Below are 16,188 nucleotides of genomic sequence, written 5' to 3' on the forward strand. Positions count from 1 at the left end.
ATTGATTAGTGCAGCTTTAAATCTAACTGGCTTCATTTTTGCAATGAGAATGAGAAGTTGTGACCTGGTTAACATCTCTAAATATTTACCTGTTCTGCTTTGCTTTGACCTAAAGTCCATGTCAGTGTTGAGGTGGACAAAGACCATAAGGCTGCAGCACACTTTTACCTGAGTGGTTTAAGTGCATTGCAAAAGGGCTCTTAGACATTGATGGACACAGAGTGGTTGAGCTGATGACCTTTCAGTTTTCAGATAGGTGATCTGTCTCAGCTGTTGGAATTGAGGTCACCCCAATATGTACTTCGTATTAGGTGCGTGTACAAGCTTTGGAAAATGGAATTAAACAATAAACAAGCTTTTTATAGCTGGAGACATCTTCAACCGATTTCTAAATGACCTTGTATTTCAAGCATCATTATATCTTGTTTGGTTGTTTGTACTGAATATTTTTCTCTATGACTTATTCCTTCAGGACAGCAGCCAAGGGAGTCTCTGAAATATGTTTAGAAATATTTTTGGCATTCTTACTCCCACCACTTCGAACTAGTGATGTATGACTCACAATAATTACTAATTTTACTGTATTTTCATGTTTGTTGTTGTAGGACTGTGAGATGCCGGCATGTCCATGGGCCTCTCCTGCACAAATCACACCCCGTCCAGACAACTCAGCTCAGCTCCTGACTCAGTGGAGATACGGCTCCTGGACTGCGGTAAGGAAACAAACAGGCTTTATTGGGTCTATCAGTGCACATTACAGTCGGTGGGTTTACCTTATAAAGTCCAAAGAATATACAAAAGCAATGCGGTTTTTGTTGAATGGTAAACAAATTCTTGTACTGTTTTGTTCATCTTTCTGTGTGTGTAGCTTGAGGGAAAAGGATCTGCTGGACTCTGGTATCAGATTTACTTCTGTCTTTGACAAAGAATGAAAAATGAGAACACTGATGAAAAAGTTTGTATACATATGTGTGTGTGTGTTTAATAGAGGGGAAAAAAAACACTCCAGTAATGATGGGTCTCCTGCATGTGTGTTTCCAAATATTAGGTTGACATATTAAACTTTATTGTATATCCCAACATTCCTTCAGATAGTACATATTGTACAGGACCATGATCCTCTTTGGCATTGTCTCTTTTACCCCCTGCTGCATCTACACGCTCATACACACACACACACACAAACACACACAGGCTCCACTGTCTGGGCTGAGAGGCCCCTCTGTCTCTCTGATACTTTGCATTGTTACTCGTCGCAAATGAAAACCAGATTTCATCTAAACACGAGTCTACGGTTTCTAAGATTGAACCCCGTCTGTCAATCTGAAAGTCGGTGTGAGCTCACATGTCAAAGAGGCTAGCGCCAGTGTGGTCTTAGAGACACCACATGCATAATACACACATCACAAACACACACACACACACACACACACACACACACACATTCCCCTGAGCAACGGAACTGCCATCGTCTTTAGAGTGTCATTGATATGAGAGGGATATTAACGTGCCTATTTGAGCTGGAGCCTTTTGATTGCATTAGGTATTCACCCCCTCACAGATGTTTACTATGATGTTCCATTGAGGTGGCGGGGGTACAGCTATAGAGTATAAGCAGGTGAAAGTTGATCAAGGAGTCATTTCAGGTCACCAGCAACAGTAGAGAAACAGGTACACCAAGTAAAGAATTCACAATATAAGATATTTCCCAGTGTAGAGAAACTTGTTAGCATCAAACAAGCAAACAAATAACCAAGGTTTATTGGTTAGCTGGAGGAGAAAAATAGAAAAATAAAAGGAAAATCAAGAACAGCTCAATAGTCTATTGCAAATTGTGCTTGAAAGGTTATTTTCTGTAAAGAAAAACAGGCGGCTATTTGGTAACTTCGAAACACTTTATACTATACAATATCTGGGTAATTATATGTCTACTACAGGTACTATAGCCCTGTAGATACATAATATATATTGTATACAGTATATAGTATGCTTTCATTATCATTCTGGGCTGCCAATTTGCAAAAATTGTATGGCACAGCTTGCACGGCACTTAAAACCAGACAATTTTGTGGTACGTTTTCTAAACAGTCGCACTCTACCTCATGATAATTTTGAGTCAGGGAAAAGTATAATGCAGTTATAGTAAACCACATGATACAAACATTTTTTAAATTCCACTTAAGACAAATATTTATCTCAGCTCTGCTTGTATCCACATGTTCTCCAGTGCTCAGTGTCCTGTGGCAAGGGGAAACGGGAGCGTTATGTCAGCTGCAGAGATGCCCAGGGAGGGGTGGCTGACGAGTCACACTGTGCCCACCTGCCCCGCCCCCCGGAGACCTCCGCCTGCTTCAGCCCCTGTGGCCAATGGCGTGCCGGGGAGTGGTCTCCTGTAAGTAAAAACATCCAACACTGTGTCCAATCAATACAGATGTTTTCCACTCCAGATCACTCAGTTCATTTTCCCAAATATGTAAAAATCAAATGGGCATTTGTTACTGCTGTGATCTTGGACAGTTAAGTCTTGATTTGTGAGTGTCAGCATGGCAAGGGAACCAAAACACTTGATGATGTCATTAACAGACCAGAGGTGGGATTAGCAGTTAACTGGCAGTTAAGGAGCCAGGGATTATTTATGGTGATACAGTCACGATCTTTTAATCATGTGCTCGTGTGAAATGAAGTTCATATAAATCTTAAAGCCCAAATGAAATATCTCTGACGACAAAGTCTAAAGCTCATTAAATTCATGTCACATTACGTTGATCTCTACTCCCGTTGTAGCCGCAGTTACAGACTCAAGGGGCTTCACATCACAAGGCTCCACATCATGAAGCAATACATGGGATCAATCAATGAAAACAACACTCCCCAAAATGTAGGGTTGATTTAGAACCTGGAAAATCTCCTACAAAAATCTCACTAGAGAAATAAATGGAAGAAATCTTGGGAAATAGGAATGCAACTGAAAGGTCACAAACACAGATATTAAACATCAAAACATTGTGACATTTACAAAGTATAGAATCAATACATCACATCATCATGTCACATTCGTCTAGTACAGGGTTTTCACTACGATGTAGACCATGTAGTTTAATCTATACTTTAAATGAGATTTCTACCTCTGGGAGAGATCTAGCACTCAATTTGACAATCCCTCTCCTTAAGCTGTTTTTAACACCTTGGTTGCCCCCTCACCCCCAGTGTTCAGTGACTTGTGGTGTGGGAAGAATCACCAGGCAGGTGGTCTGCTCTAACTACCACCAGCCAGTGGACCAGTCTTTCTGTGACCCAGATGAGAAGGCTGTGACAGAACAAGAGTGTACCGCTGCCCCCTGCTCCTCTATCTACCACCGTCAGCGCATCAATGACCAGCCATACGGGTATCCCCAGGACCCAGGACGCCATCCTGGGCACAGCAGCTGGAATGTGCCCTCAGCAGACAACCAGTGGAGGACTGGACCCTGGGGCGCAGTATGTTCAGCATGTGATCTTTGGGGAAATAGAGCTGTGCAGAACTATTTTGTCTTGTTGTAGATTTATTTTAGAAATTCCAGTCAGAAATTTGCATCATTTACTTGTCATGTACAGGAAACCAGTTAAGATCTTCTTAAGGAGCCTGATTAATATTCTTTATCGGCACACAAAACTTAACTTTCATAATGTCACTGAAGAATAACATGTTGGTTTTTTTTTATGTATGGCCAGAACGGTTGATAGTACTGTATATATAATGTGTTGTCATGAAGGCCTGCGTGTGTCTGTCTGTAAACACATTCTTGTGAACTAGGAGGTAGCAGATGTTTTTGTTTCGCAGGGCAGAGGGCCATACATGGTAAAGGACTTTACAAACAGCACCAAGGGACAGATTGCAATGCATACTAAGGACTGCAGAGTGTGTGTGTGTGTATATATATATATATATATATATATATATATGGTTCGTCAGTGTATGTATAGACATTCAGGACTCTATAGCTGTGTAACCAAGAAAAACTCTTACCTCAAGGTAGGGGCCATCTTTATTGTACATGAACAAACCCAATTGGTTCAAAGCGCTTCAGGCTTATCCTCAAGTCCTTGACCCTAAATCAAAATGTCAGAAAAAATCAAGCACAATGGTTCAAGGGCAATATTTTTGCATTTGATAGTGTCTTGTATTTTCATGCAATGATTCTGCTTTTGCCAAGATAGGTGCATTGACGCAGTCGGGGTTGTGTCTTCTATATGTAGTTTTGTTAGCATAGTGCATGTCGCCATGAAATTGCCCTCATGTACCACTCTTGTCACAACACTTGTGCAAAGAGATATATTTGGCTTAACATGGTGGAGGTGCAAACCAGACCTTAATTAATAGGTAGCACATACCTAAGTTAAAGGAAGGGGTGATTCTTACTAGTAGTGTGAGGGCCTTCAGTTTCAGTTGATTGAATCCCTGTAGCTATTATATGATATGTGCGAGTTCACCCCGGGTTTGTGCTGATGATTGCATTTGTGTTGTGTGAAAATAGAACCCAGTGTGCTGTTTTAAAGAGACAACTTGCTCCCTGCTAGAAGATAATTGACAAAAGTGGTCAATTTAGAATAAAATGCCAACATTTTGCACCTAATGCTGGTGTTTTTCATTTCTAAAAAGCAACAGTCAGATAACTGACGGCTTTTACTCCTGATTATTTTACTGTGAAACTTTTTTTTAGAGACCCAATTGTTATGGGGCTTTAAGCTTCTCTTTGTGCAAGGCACGAGAAGAACATTGTTATTTTCTAAACCAGAGGCATTTAACCTAGTACGCTGTTCAGTCTCACATAATGAACTTGACTGCTGTTCAGGCTCACTCTGTGCTGTCCTCCCTCACATATAGAACCCTGTATGTACTCCCATTGACAGTGGGGATGTGTCATTTAATTGGATGCAGAGTGCACCTACTGCTCTGTTCAAGGCTGCGTTGTTCAGTGCTTGAAATTGTCCTGCATGGACTGATGTTTTCCATCTTCGAAAGATTATTTCGAACAGTGCAGCTTGATTTGGTCTTGGTAAATTCACCCAAATAGGTTTTGTACATATTTGTGTGCATGTTTGTACATGTAAGCCTGCATTATCACTGGAATCTGTAAAATCTTTGATCACTGTTTTATTAGACCTGTGTGAAACAGTTGGGCCAGATGCTTTTAGATATTTTTAGACTTTGTAGGTGTTGAAAAATGCCTTCAGGTTAGCGTTAGAGTATTTGAATTCTAGAGTGAGTTTTTAATTACTTTTTTGTTATTATTTGTATTTGTCACTAATTTAAACAGCAGTACAGTAACAGTAGTAATAAAGTTCTTACTAGTAGAATTGGTCTAGAGTGTGGTCTAAATTTCTGTTATGATTTGGCGCTATACAATTGAATTGAAAATTGAATTGAATTGTTGGAAGGTTGAATTTAGAGTATTTTACCACAGCTGAGTAAAATAATACATACATGGCAAAACATAAAAATATGTATGTCTATCCCACCTATCCCTTATCATTTAACTAAAAAGTGGTGTGTAATTACTCACACTTGGCTTTTTATGCATTAAGTATATGTTGTACCTTTACTAAAGCTTCATTTAAATAAATAGATTACTATCAACTAAATCCAACCAACTAAGGCCTGTGAGTTCTGGCATATTTCTTGCTTTCATATTTCGTAGTCCTCACTAACACACATTGTGTGCTCTGCAGTGTTCCAGTACCTGTGCAGGAGGGTTCCAGAGGCGAGTGGTGGTCTGTCAGGATGCTGATGGACGCAGCAACAGCTACTGTGACGAGAGGGTCAAACCTGCCGAGTCTAAGAGCTGCAACTCTGGGCCCTGCCCTCTGTGGAACTACGGTGTCTGGGGAGAGGTGAGGTTAATTGAGTTTGAAACACAGTTTTTGTCATCCTCTACCAGTTACTTGTTGTGAACCATATTACATTTCTCACACAGCTTCTGTTTTTCATCCCTATCATCTGTTATGTCTGCTGTCTGTAGGTCTCTCTCTCTTATCACTTAAACAAAAAAACAAGCATTTGTCGGATCTCTGAAATAACAGATAGTTTGATTAGTACGGTCAAAAGACACTTAAACACACATATACACATTATAAGACACACTTATTAACACACACATTATTAACAGTTTGATTATATAACATTATTAAACATCATTTTTTGCTCGCTAATTGCAGTGCACCCAGACCTGCGGTGGAGGACGGAGGACTCGCCTGGTGGTTTGTCAAAGGCCCAGTGGCCAGAGGCTCAACGACTACAACTGCGACGTCCTGGACAAGCCGCCCGACATGGAGCAATGTAACCTGCAGTCCTGCCCAGGCTCTGCCTCCTGGCACCGCCGACCATGGAAGCCGGTACGATAGTACTAACTCGTTTTCCTCCAGCACATATCTTCCTAACTGAGAGCGCGTCACTGTGAGTAGACATGGTGTGTGCTAAAATGACTTCAGACCTGTGTACTGAGTGTCTTTTAGCCTAAAACTAGGAGATTCTGAAGTGAGCACTGGGTATCTCGCGCCACTGTTGGCTAGCCAACTCCAGCCCACCCAGATGGGCCCTGCAGTGGCATGGTGCTGATTAGGATAAAAAAAAAAAAGAACAAATACACAAAAAACACAACGCTGCTCCACTTAAGGGATCATTAAAAACACATGGATCCCATTTTGAGCCAAGGCTCCAAATTAAAACCTATAAATCAGGACAGTGTTGTCCAACAATGCCATATATTTGTAGAGGCATAACTCTAGAAAATATTTATTTTATATATGAGGCGTGAAGTAAATGTTCTTTGTCGTTATTGCTGTCTTCACCCTGTATCCGAAATACACAAGTGTATATTTGTGTATAAGAGGTAATATTATGACCTTTATTGAACAGCAACAAATGACTGTCAGTGTATTTTGTATATGTATCTTTGTACAGTATGATTTTGTTTTTCAAGTAGTTAGTTTTCGTTATTGAATATTATATTTAATATTTTTGCTGGTGCTCTTGGTCAGACTCTCGTATCTCTCTATGAGTAAATACAGTTTGTACAGAGGAAAATATTTTCAAAATATGTTTCATTCGTATTTTTGATTATGTGTGTTTTACTTTAGTTGAAATACAATTTAGTAAGGCTTCATCTCTGTTAGACTGAAATATTTTAAATCATCTACATCGTCACCATAGCAAGAAAACTATTAAACAAACAATGAAAATTCATCTTGAAAACAATATCCAAAAACTACATTAAAAATAAGTGCCTTAAAATGCAGAATGATTGGAAAATAAGCATAATAGGAAAGAGTTCTAAAATATATATATATAAACAGTTATTTTATGGTTTCAATAAAAAGTATATTGCCCAGTATATGATGTAGTCTATATCACATAGGAAAACTGGCATAAATGCTGATAAACTACACTGTAATTACACATTCAAACATCTTTCTTCACCCGGTTCTTACTTTATATACAATCAAGCCATTGAGCACAGGCATATCCCAAAAACAATGGTATGTCAAAATGAATCATCTTATGTGAGGATGGAAATGTTGGACACTTTGGATTTAATCCTAACATCATATCATGTGAAAGGAAGTCAGTCTAGTGACAGAGGTCTAATCCAGTTTCTCTGCAGCCACATGAACAAAATCGGCAACTTTAAAATGCAATTTATCGTGCTATTGTGATATTTTGGGTTATTTGTCATTATGATATGGTGCTATTAAATTTTACAATATATAATGGATCATTGTCGGTATCATGAAGACAGAGTTTTATCATATCTCCAGGCTTAGAATGAATTTATTTATTCTGTTAATGGTATGCAGCATTAGTGCAGCTTACCAAACATAAAACTGTCACTGCAGTGAATCGAGGTTATCATTGAGCCATTCCTTTTCTGCTTTCTATATTGTCCATAAAGCAAACTAAAGCACACAAATACCTCCTTCTTATAAAGTTATAGTCATTTGTTGCTGTGTCTTTTTATTCCTTTGGCCAGTTTTTGTATTTCTGAAGGATTATTTCTTTTTTTTTTTTCAAATTAAACTTATTTATTTGTTTACAATAGATTATTAATTGTTGCAGCTTTAATGTTTTGTTACAGTTTAGATTGATGTAACACTTTACTTGAATTATTTGTCATTATACACACATGTCACTTGAACACTACTAGTTGGGCCCTTGTACAGTATAAAACTTAATACCGACTTGCCACTTAAGTCATTGTCTGCGGTCACGTAACCTGGTCAGCGATAAAACATGCTACTCCAAGGGCAACTATATAGGCAACACTGAATGGCTTTGGCACTGTTGTATTATGCTGCTGGGACAGGATAGGTAGAAACTATTCATTCTTGACAGGTTACAGCATCACAGCATCATATACATCTGAATCTTTCTGGCTAGTCAACCAGTGTAAAGCCTTTAGATCAGATTTCAGCTTAATGATATGGTCAAAAGAAGCCGCTCTTATTGCTTTGCTTGTTGTAGCCTTAAAGAGCAACAAAACACCAGCTGAAAATATTGCTGAACTTCAGTAGTTTAACCCTTTACCTGGCTGCAGTGATGTAGAGGTGTACACCAGGGTGTGTCATTACACCATGACGTCCCTGGGTGATGTGGTTACAGGTGCACACGTCTGACCATGGCCAACATGGAGATGTGAAACACACTTGAAACTTTTAACTAGAAGGGGCAATGAAATGGTGCTATTCATCCTGGTATTAGGTTACTCTTTAAGGCCAGTTCAGAGTTTAAGAGCTTAGTAACGTATCCTGGGAATCTTACAGCTCTCGTTTAATGCAGGATCCAGTATACACAGTCTGATTATGTGTTAAGGCTCCTTTGAATTTGTGACCAGCGTTAAAATGTGACATGTCAGTACCCTGAATTATATTTTGGTTAAGGCAACATAAAAGAATCATGACACATATTTCAGGTGAAGTGTTGCAGTTGGGTCTGTATTTATGTTGTTGTCCTCTCAGTGAGGATGTCTGCAGTCTCCTTCTTTGTTTCTTTGCTGTGTGTGCGTGTGTGTGTGTGTGTGTGTGCAGGTGTGTGTATGTGTGTGTGTGTGTTTGTGTGTCATTGTCAACCAAGGCTTCCACTACAACCAAGACTCCTCAGCAATGGCAGTTTCACTCCCACTCCTTCATTTCTTTTTTAACCCTGTGGTGCAAGTTGTCAAACTCAAGGGAGCAACTCTACTTTATTTTGCATATTTTGGTTCTTTGTTGTTCTTTTTGCTATTTATTTCAGTCACGTGCAAAAATACATAAACATGTTGAATTAGCTTTTTCCCATTGTAAAGATTATTAAAGAAACATAACTGTGAAATTTGTGTTGTTTCTCAATGCAATATTTTACTGACATAGAAAATACAGGACTGTACCTTTAACAACTTAAGTAGTTACTTTGTACACTAAAGGAATAGCACAATTTATGTTATGTATAAATCCTACAGACATCATGCTAGGCAACAGCAAAAATACAAAAGTAAAACAAAATAAGACACACTGAAAAAGAATAAAACTTGGCATACATAGTTTATTGGTTAAACAGGGGAACAGCTTTTGTTTAGACACAGCAGTTATTCTTTCATATACAGAAGCTTCATACTACACTAACATGCATTACATGTACAATATGTTTATGCAGTATATAGTGTGTAGGTGAGTTTCTTACAGTTCATAGAAAAGACTTAACTTGTAGATCATTATGTGGTATTTTGGTATTTGACCCTCAATTGACTTCAGTCTGTTTAGCAGCCTTTTGCAGTAATCTTTATAATAATTAAGTCTTTAGAAGCATAGCTAAAATATGTTTCCATAGTATCTGTACTATTTTTCATACCTCTGCATAATGTAGCGCAAAAACACTGCAGGCCTTCCTTTTATGCGATTTAACATTTTATTTTTATTCTCCCTGGAGAACACATACACAGTCCAAATCAAACTTTGGTGCTGGGTGGCACATCTGTTTACCATTGCATTAATGGAGCTCTCTGTAATGCATTTGGCAGGAGTCCGCCGGAGTATTACTTTTACTACAACAATAATTGGTATTAATTCATGCTGGCAAGGGTTGTTTAGTTGAGGAGATCCAAAAGCAAGCCCTGTAAAGCCAGTATTTACAGAAAACTGCTGATTAAATTATGTATTTGATATTTTCCTGTTTTTTTTAGGAGAGGTCCTTTGAAGGCAATACGTTAAAATAGCTTTGTAAAACACCTAGTAGTGTAAGAAGTAATATCAGGCAGTATTTTTAAATAATCTAGTAATTCAAGTAAATGCCTTACTATCGGCTTTAACTCAAAATAGACCACATTACGGGATTCTACATAAACCTACTACCTAAACTTACCTAAATAACCAACTCCAGTGAAGAATTCATTTCATATAGATCTATATCAATCAGCAGTGTAGTTGACAAAAATGATTAAACTTAAATTAAAGGCTAACATTGGTTATCAAATTACGTTCACACGTGACTTGCATCATATATCACAGGAAGCCTTCATTCAGTTTTTTTTTTCTTTTATCATTTCATACATCCAAATATTAAATACTGTCCCAGTGAAATGGCAAATGTTTAGGGCTGATGCTCTTTTAAATTACTAGCTAGAGGGGGGATAAAATGATGTGGGGGTTCTTGTATTACATAACAATGTCAAAATATTTCTTATGGCTTCAGAGGGCATCTTACTTTTCTGTTTGTAGTATCACCAAAATATTTTCCTATGCAAAGTAAAGACACTTTTGTCACCAACAATATGAATCACATCGTTTGCAGCAGTAGCTCACAATTTTGTATTTATTTTTTATTTATTTATGAAATATTTTTTTTATGAAAATATATCTAACACATTCTCCCAAAATATCACATATTATTATATACTGTTAAAACCTTTCTTGGGAATGTAGTTAATACATTTATTATCCCACAGATTTGAAAGCCATTTTAGTTAAGCCGTTTCTTCAATATTTCATCACAGACTTGTTACCAGAGAAATTACTTTATTAATGATGGTATACCATCTTGACAATATTCACAAGTGTGGTTCTTGGTATACATTTGATCAAGAAGAGTCATCTTTTATGTTGACATTCAATTACAGGACAATAATGTCCAAAAACAATTTTACAAAATGTATTTTATTATTTTATTTTTTTGATTTTGTCTTTTTTTTCTGCCTCATTTTTACTCCCTGACTCCTGAACCATTTCCAATCCTGCTGTAATCACTTTAGGAACCACTTCAAACAAATAAATAATTGTCTAACCTATATTCATTTTCCAAATACAGGTAATCAAAAACACATTTGTCATATATAAAAAAGAAAAGACACAAAGCAATTATCAAATTTATTGCACAAATTCAGGATTGCAGTCACATAGTTCAACATAAACTGTCAGGAATGTAAATATCATTAACTAATGGTAATTACCTCAAAAGCAATGTCGATGTCAAATGTGCGCAAGCAGCAACAATAAGTCTGTGTGTGATAAATTGGCGACCAAGGCACCATTTTAGTAATTTATGCCTGTTTGTTGCTAACAAAAACATACCGTTTCCTGTCAAGAGTGGGTTTCCCATGGAGGGGGATTGCAGTTGGGCGTCTGTGAACTAATCATGCTGCTTCAAATGAAATCCACATGCACAACATTGACATACTTGACTTTGGCCTGGGGCAGTGGGCAAGAGCATTCTCCAAACCTGTCACCCTGGGGTCAGTCGGTCGTGACATCATTGGGCTTGTGTTTCCTGATCTTGCTCATTTGCCAGTCGAGTGTGAGCAATTGAAGCGGTGGCTGGAAGGTCTCCCCAGGTCCTCACGAGCATGGTTCTTGTCATGGCTTTAATTTGAATCTGAGTCAGGAGATAATGTTTCATTTCGGCCTTTGAGAGAAAGCAAAATAATTAAGTTGATGATTTGCTGGTTAAAAGTCAAGCACTATAGCCTACAGATTTTGGCAAACCATTAGGACTTTGAAGGCAGAGAACCAGATGCTGTGAGATGTTATCTGGAGATTCAAAATATTTGGATTACAGCATGGCTTTGGCACTAGGAATGGAAATCTCTTGTAGGCCAACCAGTTGGATAACATGAAGTTTAACATATTGCACACTGTAATATAGATTTTCTTTGCCAGCACTGGCATAAATCTTCTCACAATTTATTGGGGCTTACAGAGCAGTTAAAAGACGATATTAATGCTGTCCCTGTAGGACTTAAGCCCCATCTGAAGGAATAAAAGTTGACTCAAAACCATAGTGAGTTTGCGCAGGACATTGGGTGAAATTAGGAGAGGAGCCTATCTAGTAAGTGTATTTTTATTTTGTGGGCAGTCTGCTTTAGGAGCAGATGCAGTGAGATGAAATGAGAGGAGACAGGGTGTGAAAGTCTGGAAGCATTTAAGTTGGTCTACTCCAGGCTCATTGAAAGATAGAGAATGTGGCCTCACTTTGACACAGGTAGAGAGTGTCTGCTTATCCTCAACTCGTCGGTCAAGTATTATAAATTGGTTTTAAGCCTCTAGGAGTTGCTTCTTAGACTGCACTTGAATGTATATTCTTCTCACATGAGGCTACCACGTCAGACTTGATGGGGCCTGGTGCTGTTGGAGCCTGTCGATGCTATCAAGTTGATGGAGTGAAATGGAATTTGTGAGTCTTGACATATCTGTCAAAGAGCTTTTTACCCTCTTATGGGATAAACAATGATAGATTGGGAGTTTGAGCCCATTTTAAGTAACGGTGAGCTAATAGTGCTTCATTTCAACTCCAGCAAAAGGGAGAGATTAGAGATTTAGCTCTACACATATAATACTATTTGAGTACGTGGGCTTTACTTTTCACGCAAGTTAGTGACTTGTCAGCTCGGTTTCTCATGGTTCATCGTTATAGGTTAGCAGGGCCACTGGTCCACAGATGTGAGGAAATTCCTGTATGTCAGTCAGTGCCTGATGCACTATTCATCGAAGTTATATCTTCAACCCCTTCTCCACTGGCTACTAAAAGATACCAACATTCAAAAGAGAAATCCACCTTTGAGTATTTTGCATGTTTTATGGTTGTAATGATAATGAATGATCTTCCTGATTAATCAATTAATTGTTTTGTCTATAACAAACTGGAAAATAGTGACAATAGTTATACATTTACTATTATGAAAGACAAAGAAAAGCAGCAAATCATTGCACTTGCACTTAAATACCACATATCAGCTCTATAATACTGCCATATCATTAATATATAAAATAAATAGGGACGCATGCATATTCGTAGATTTTCCTCCATTTCCATTTTTTCCATTACAAAAACAATGTGTAATAAACTATGCTATATCTCTTTTTCTTCCAATGCTTGCTTGATATTTTTGTCTTTTTTAAATAAATGCAAGGTCAGGATCTTCCACTTTTTTGAGCTTTTCCATACTTCCTTGTATGCAAGCTGTGGCAGGCTGGTTGCTATGACAGATTTGAAAAGCAGATGTGTAACATTAAGCAGGAAGAGGGAGTTAGACTTGAATGTGTTGTGTCAAAGGTTACTACTTTATAACTTTACGGCTGGTCTGCTGTTTGTATTCTTCAAGTTAATCAAAAATATATATTTATTCTATCTTTTCTATAGTTATTCCTCACTTTCTCTATCTGCAGAGGAATATTGCTTTGAGCTGGATGTTTCAGTGTAACATAGTTATGGAAAAAGCGTTCATTGGAATGTTTAGACGGACGGAAAAACTCATCTGTTTTGTCATTTCGTTTTGACTTATGGTTGCTTGGTGTATCTTTTCTGAGTAGTGTTGACTTAAAAAGGAAACGGTGTTGAAGAAACTGTATATGCCTACTCAACCGGTTGTTTATTTAACTCTTTAAAGATGGAAAAGTAATACTTTTGGCATGGAGTGCAGAATATGCCATATAGTTTTAGCCAACCAGAAGTCTGTCAGGAACTGCATTGACAGAAATAGGAACAGGTAAAATTTCCACATCTTACAATCAGTCCCATCCTGGGATGACTAATATGGCAAAGTCAACATGTCAAATCAAATCCATACTGCACTGTGAGCAAAGACATCTATATTTTGCATGTGATTATATTTGCATATACTTATATATACTATAAACATACTGTTATTTGCATGATTTCTATGGTTCATGGATAAAGTTAGTAAAGATTAGCGTTCGATAGGTTGGATATATAAGTGTTAGGATTTACCACTGCTCCTGTATGTGGTTTTAAAACAAGTCTGGGTGGCTATATTGGCCTGATGGATAAAAGATCTATGACTCTTGACATTCCTCTGCCCCATGACGCCGCTCTTACCAGCTGTTCCCATGTTGACAGCATGTGTTGTTTTGACTTCTGTCTTTGAAAGCTCCCTGCAAAACAAGACCATGAACAGAGAAGCAGCCTGAATGTTCTGTGACCTTTCATCTTCCTCCCTCTTGTCTCCTTTCTCTGATTTGCAGAGAACATGGTGATACTGATAAAGCTGCAACAAAAGACATGCTACTACTTTAAAGTACAGTCAGTTCCCAACTATTATTGCTCCTTGCCTGATTTGGTGTGCAGATAATTTAAAATTGTGCGTGAGCACGGTTGACTCAATAGAGCAGTTACCTTTGTTTGAGGGTTCTGTATCTCACAGCCTTGACATGTAGCCCAGGGTATAATTCTACACTCAGTCTACACTTGCAAGTTTGTTCTTGCTCCAGGTCAACACTGAACTCCTTTGAAGAGTCTAACTGTAACTACAGTTACCATATGCTTGGTATTACCATCCTCTTGCATAGCAAACGTGCTGCAATGTGATTGGAATTCAACCTTGGCTCCCATATTTTAAGATAAGACTAAATATAGGAAACAAAAAAATCATTTGTGGTCTAAATTGCCTTTTAGCAGCATTTCCTTTACACTTAATAATGCATCATTTCGTATAAACTTATTACTATGCTGTAGTCCTAGTAGTTATTTGTTTCATAATATAGTTTGTGTAATTATTTTGCAGGACATCATCCTAGAAGTGAAGAAACAAGATGAAATTTAGGAATAAACCAGCATGTACAAAAATAATGTTAAACACAGATATATTTTCGCAATCTGGCAAAATGATCAAAACTCAAAACTAAGCCCCAGCATAAACCATTGTTTGTTTTCAAAACACTGAATTCTTCTTTTATCACCAAACAAAAAGCCTTTTACAGAGTAATTATAGTTCTCACAAGTATTAAATGTTTTCATACACTGCTTGAGGCTTTGGTGATCAGTGATCAAATAAATGCACCTTTACACACAAAACAGTTTTCATCTGAGCCAGAAGCGTGAGTTAAGTTTCCTGGAATTTACCTTCTTTCTGTGAGGTGCTGTACAGTATTGGCTGCTTTGATTGCCATATCGGCTGAGTGACAGATATGTAAACTTCAGTCAAGTTTCTCTTGAAAAGTTTCCATATGTCCTATTGACTTACCTGTTCACAGTAAAGCACTGGGTGTGGTCATCCTGAAGTCGCCTCCTGCCAGTCAGAAAAAAAGTCTAATGTCAGTCTGATTATGCTGTTAGAAGGTATCTGCAAGAAATCTGTCTGTATTAAATCATATTTTGTTAGTTTAATCAAAATCAGACATCTATGTTTAGAACTCCTCAGGCTGTTTTATGGTTTTATAGCACGCAGAAAAGGCATGAATTAGTTGGGTCTGGTTTAGCACTCAATTATGTGATTTGTTCCAGAACTGTGAAACACTATTAAATCGAGAATGCCGCTTTGGGGCCAATAAGTTGAATAATTAAGAGCTGCCTGTTCACTACGTATGGCTTTAAGTATCAATTATGTCTTTCTCTGCAGAAGTTCTGTTCTGCTTGGAAAAAAAAAACTTGTTTCACAAAAGCTGTTTTAGTTGGTTGATTTTCAACTTTGTGCTAAATCTAAAGTGGGTGAGTCATTCCATTTTATACTAATCTACATTATGCTAAGATTAACTTCTCCGGATTATACCAGATTTAACCCACCTAATCTTGTGAAATTAATTGCTGAGACAACGTGGGAGGGCAAATCTGTCTCAAGAGTCTTTCCATTTCCCATGAGAGCCATTGATTTATGTGTTTTTCTCAAGGAGTTGTTCTTCTCCTTCATGCTAAAGTGACGCTGAGATTTTTTTTTACATATATTCAAAACACTC

General features: G+C 37.8%; 1 protein-coding gene and 1 long non-coding RNA gene across 4 annotated transcripts in view; one reads left to right on the forward strand and one right to left on the reverse strand.

The window, feature by feature from the left end:
• The window catches only part of LOC118330493 (A disintegrin and metalloproteinase with thrombospondin motifs 20), a 75,581-nt gene that overhangs the window by 44,166 nt on the left and 15,227 nt on the right, over positions 1-16,188 (forward strand). For both annotated transcript variants that reach the window (XM_035665038.1, XM_035665039.1), the window contains 5 exons: positions 606-713; positions 2,228-2,392; positions 3,208-3,477; positions 5,710-5,871; positions 6,196-6,372. In XM_035665038.1, the coding sequence (XP_035520931.1) occupies positions 606-713; positions 2,228-2,392; positions 3,208-3,477; positions 5,710-5,871; positions 6,196-6,372 (882 nt within the window). The remainder of the gene's footprint in view (positions 1-605; positions 714-2,227; positions 2,393-3,207; positions 3,478-5,709; positions 5,872-6,195; positions 6,373-16,188) is intronic.
• LOC118330494 overlaps positions 11,508-16,188 on the reverse strand; it is a 5,150-nt gene continuing 469 nt past the window's right edge. Inside the window, exons 2-4 of one of the 2 annotated variants that reach the window (XR_004796834.1) lie at positions 15,480-15,524; positions 14,336-14,391; positions 11,508-11,875 (exon numbers count right to left, since the gene is read on the reverse strand). This is a non-coding gene — a long non-coding RNA (uncharacterized LOC118330494). Of the gene's footprint in view, positions 11,906-14,335; positions 14,392-15,479; positions 15,525-16,188 lie in introns of both variants that reach the window. The other variant, XR_004796833.1, reaches the window with a different exon arrangement.

This window comes from Morone saxatilis, unplaced genomic scaffold (assembly GCF_004916995.1).
Source record: "Morone saxatilis isolate NCDOM2014 unplaced genomic scaffold, NCSU_SB_2.0 Contig2, whole genome shotgun sequence".
NCBI lineage: Eukaryota > Metazoa > Chordata > Actinopteri > Moronidae > Morone > Morone saxatilis.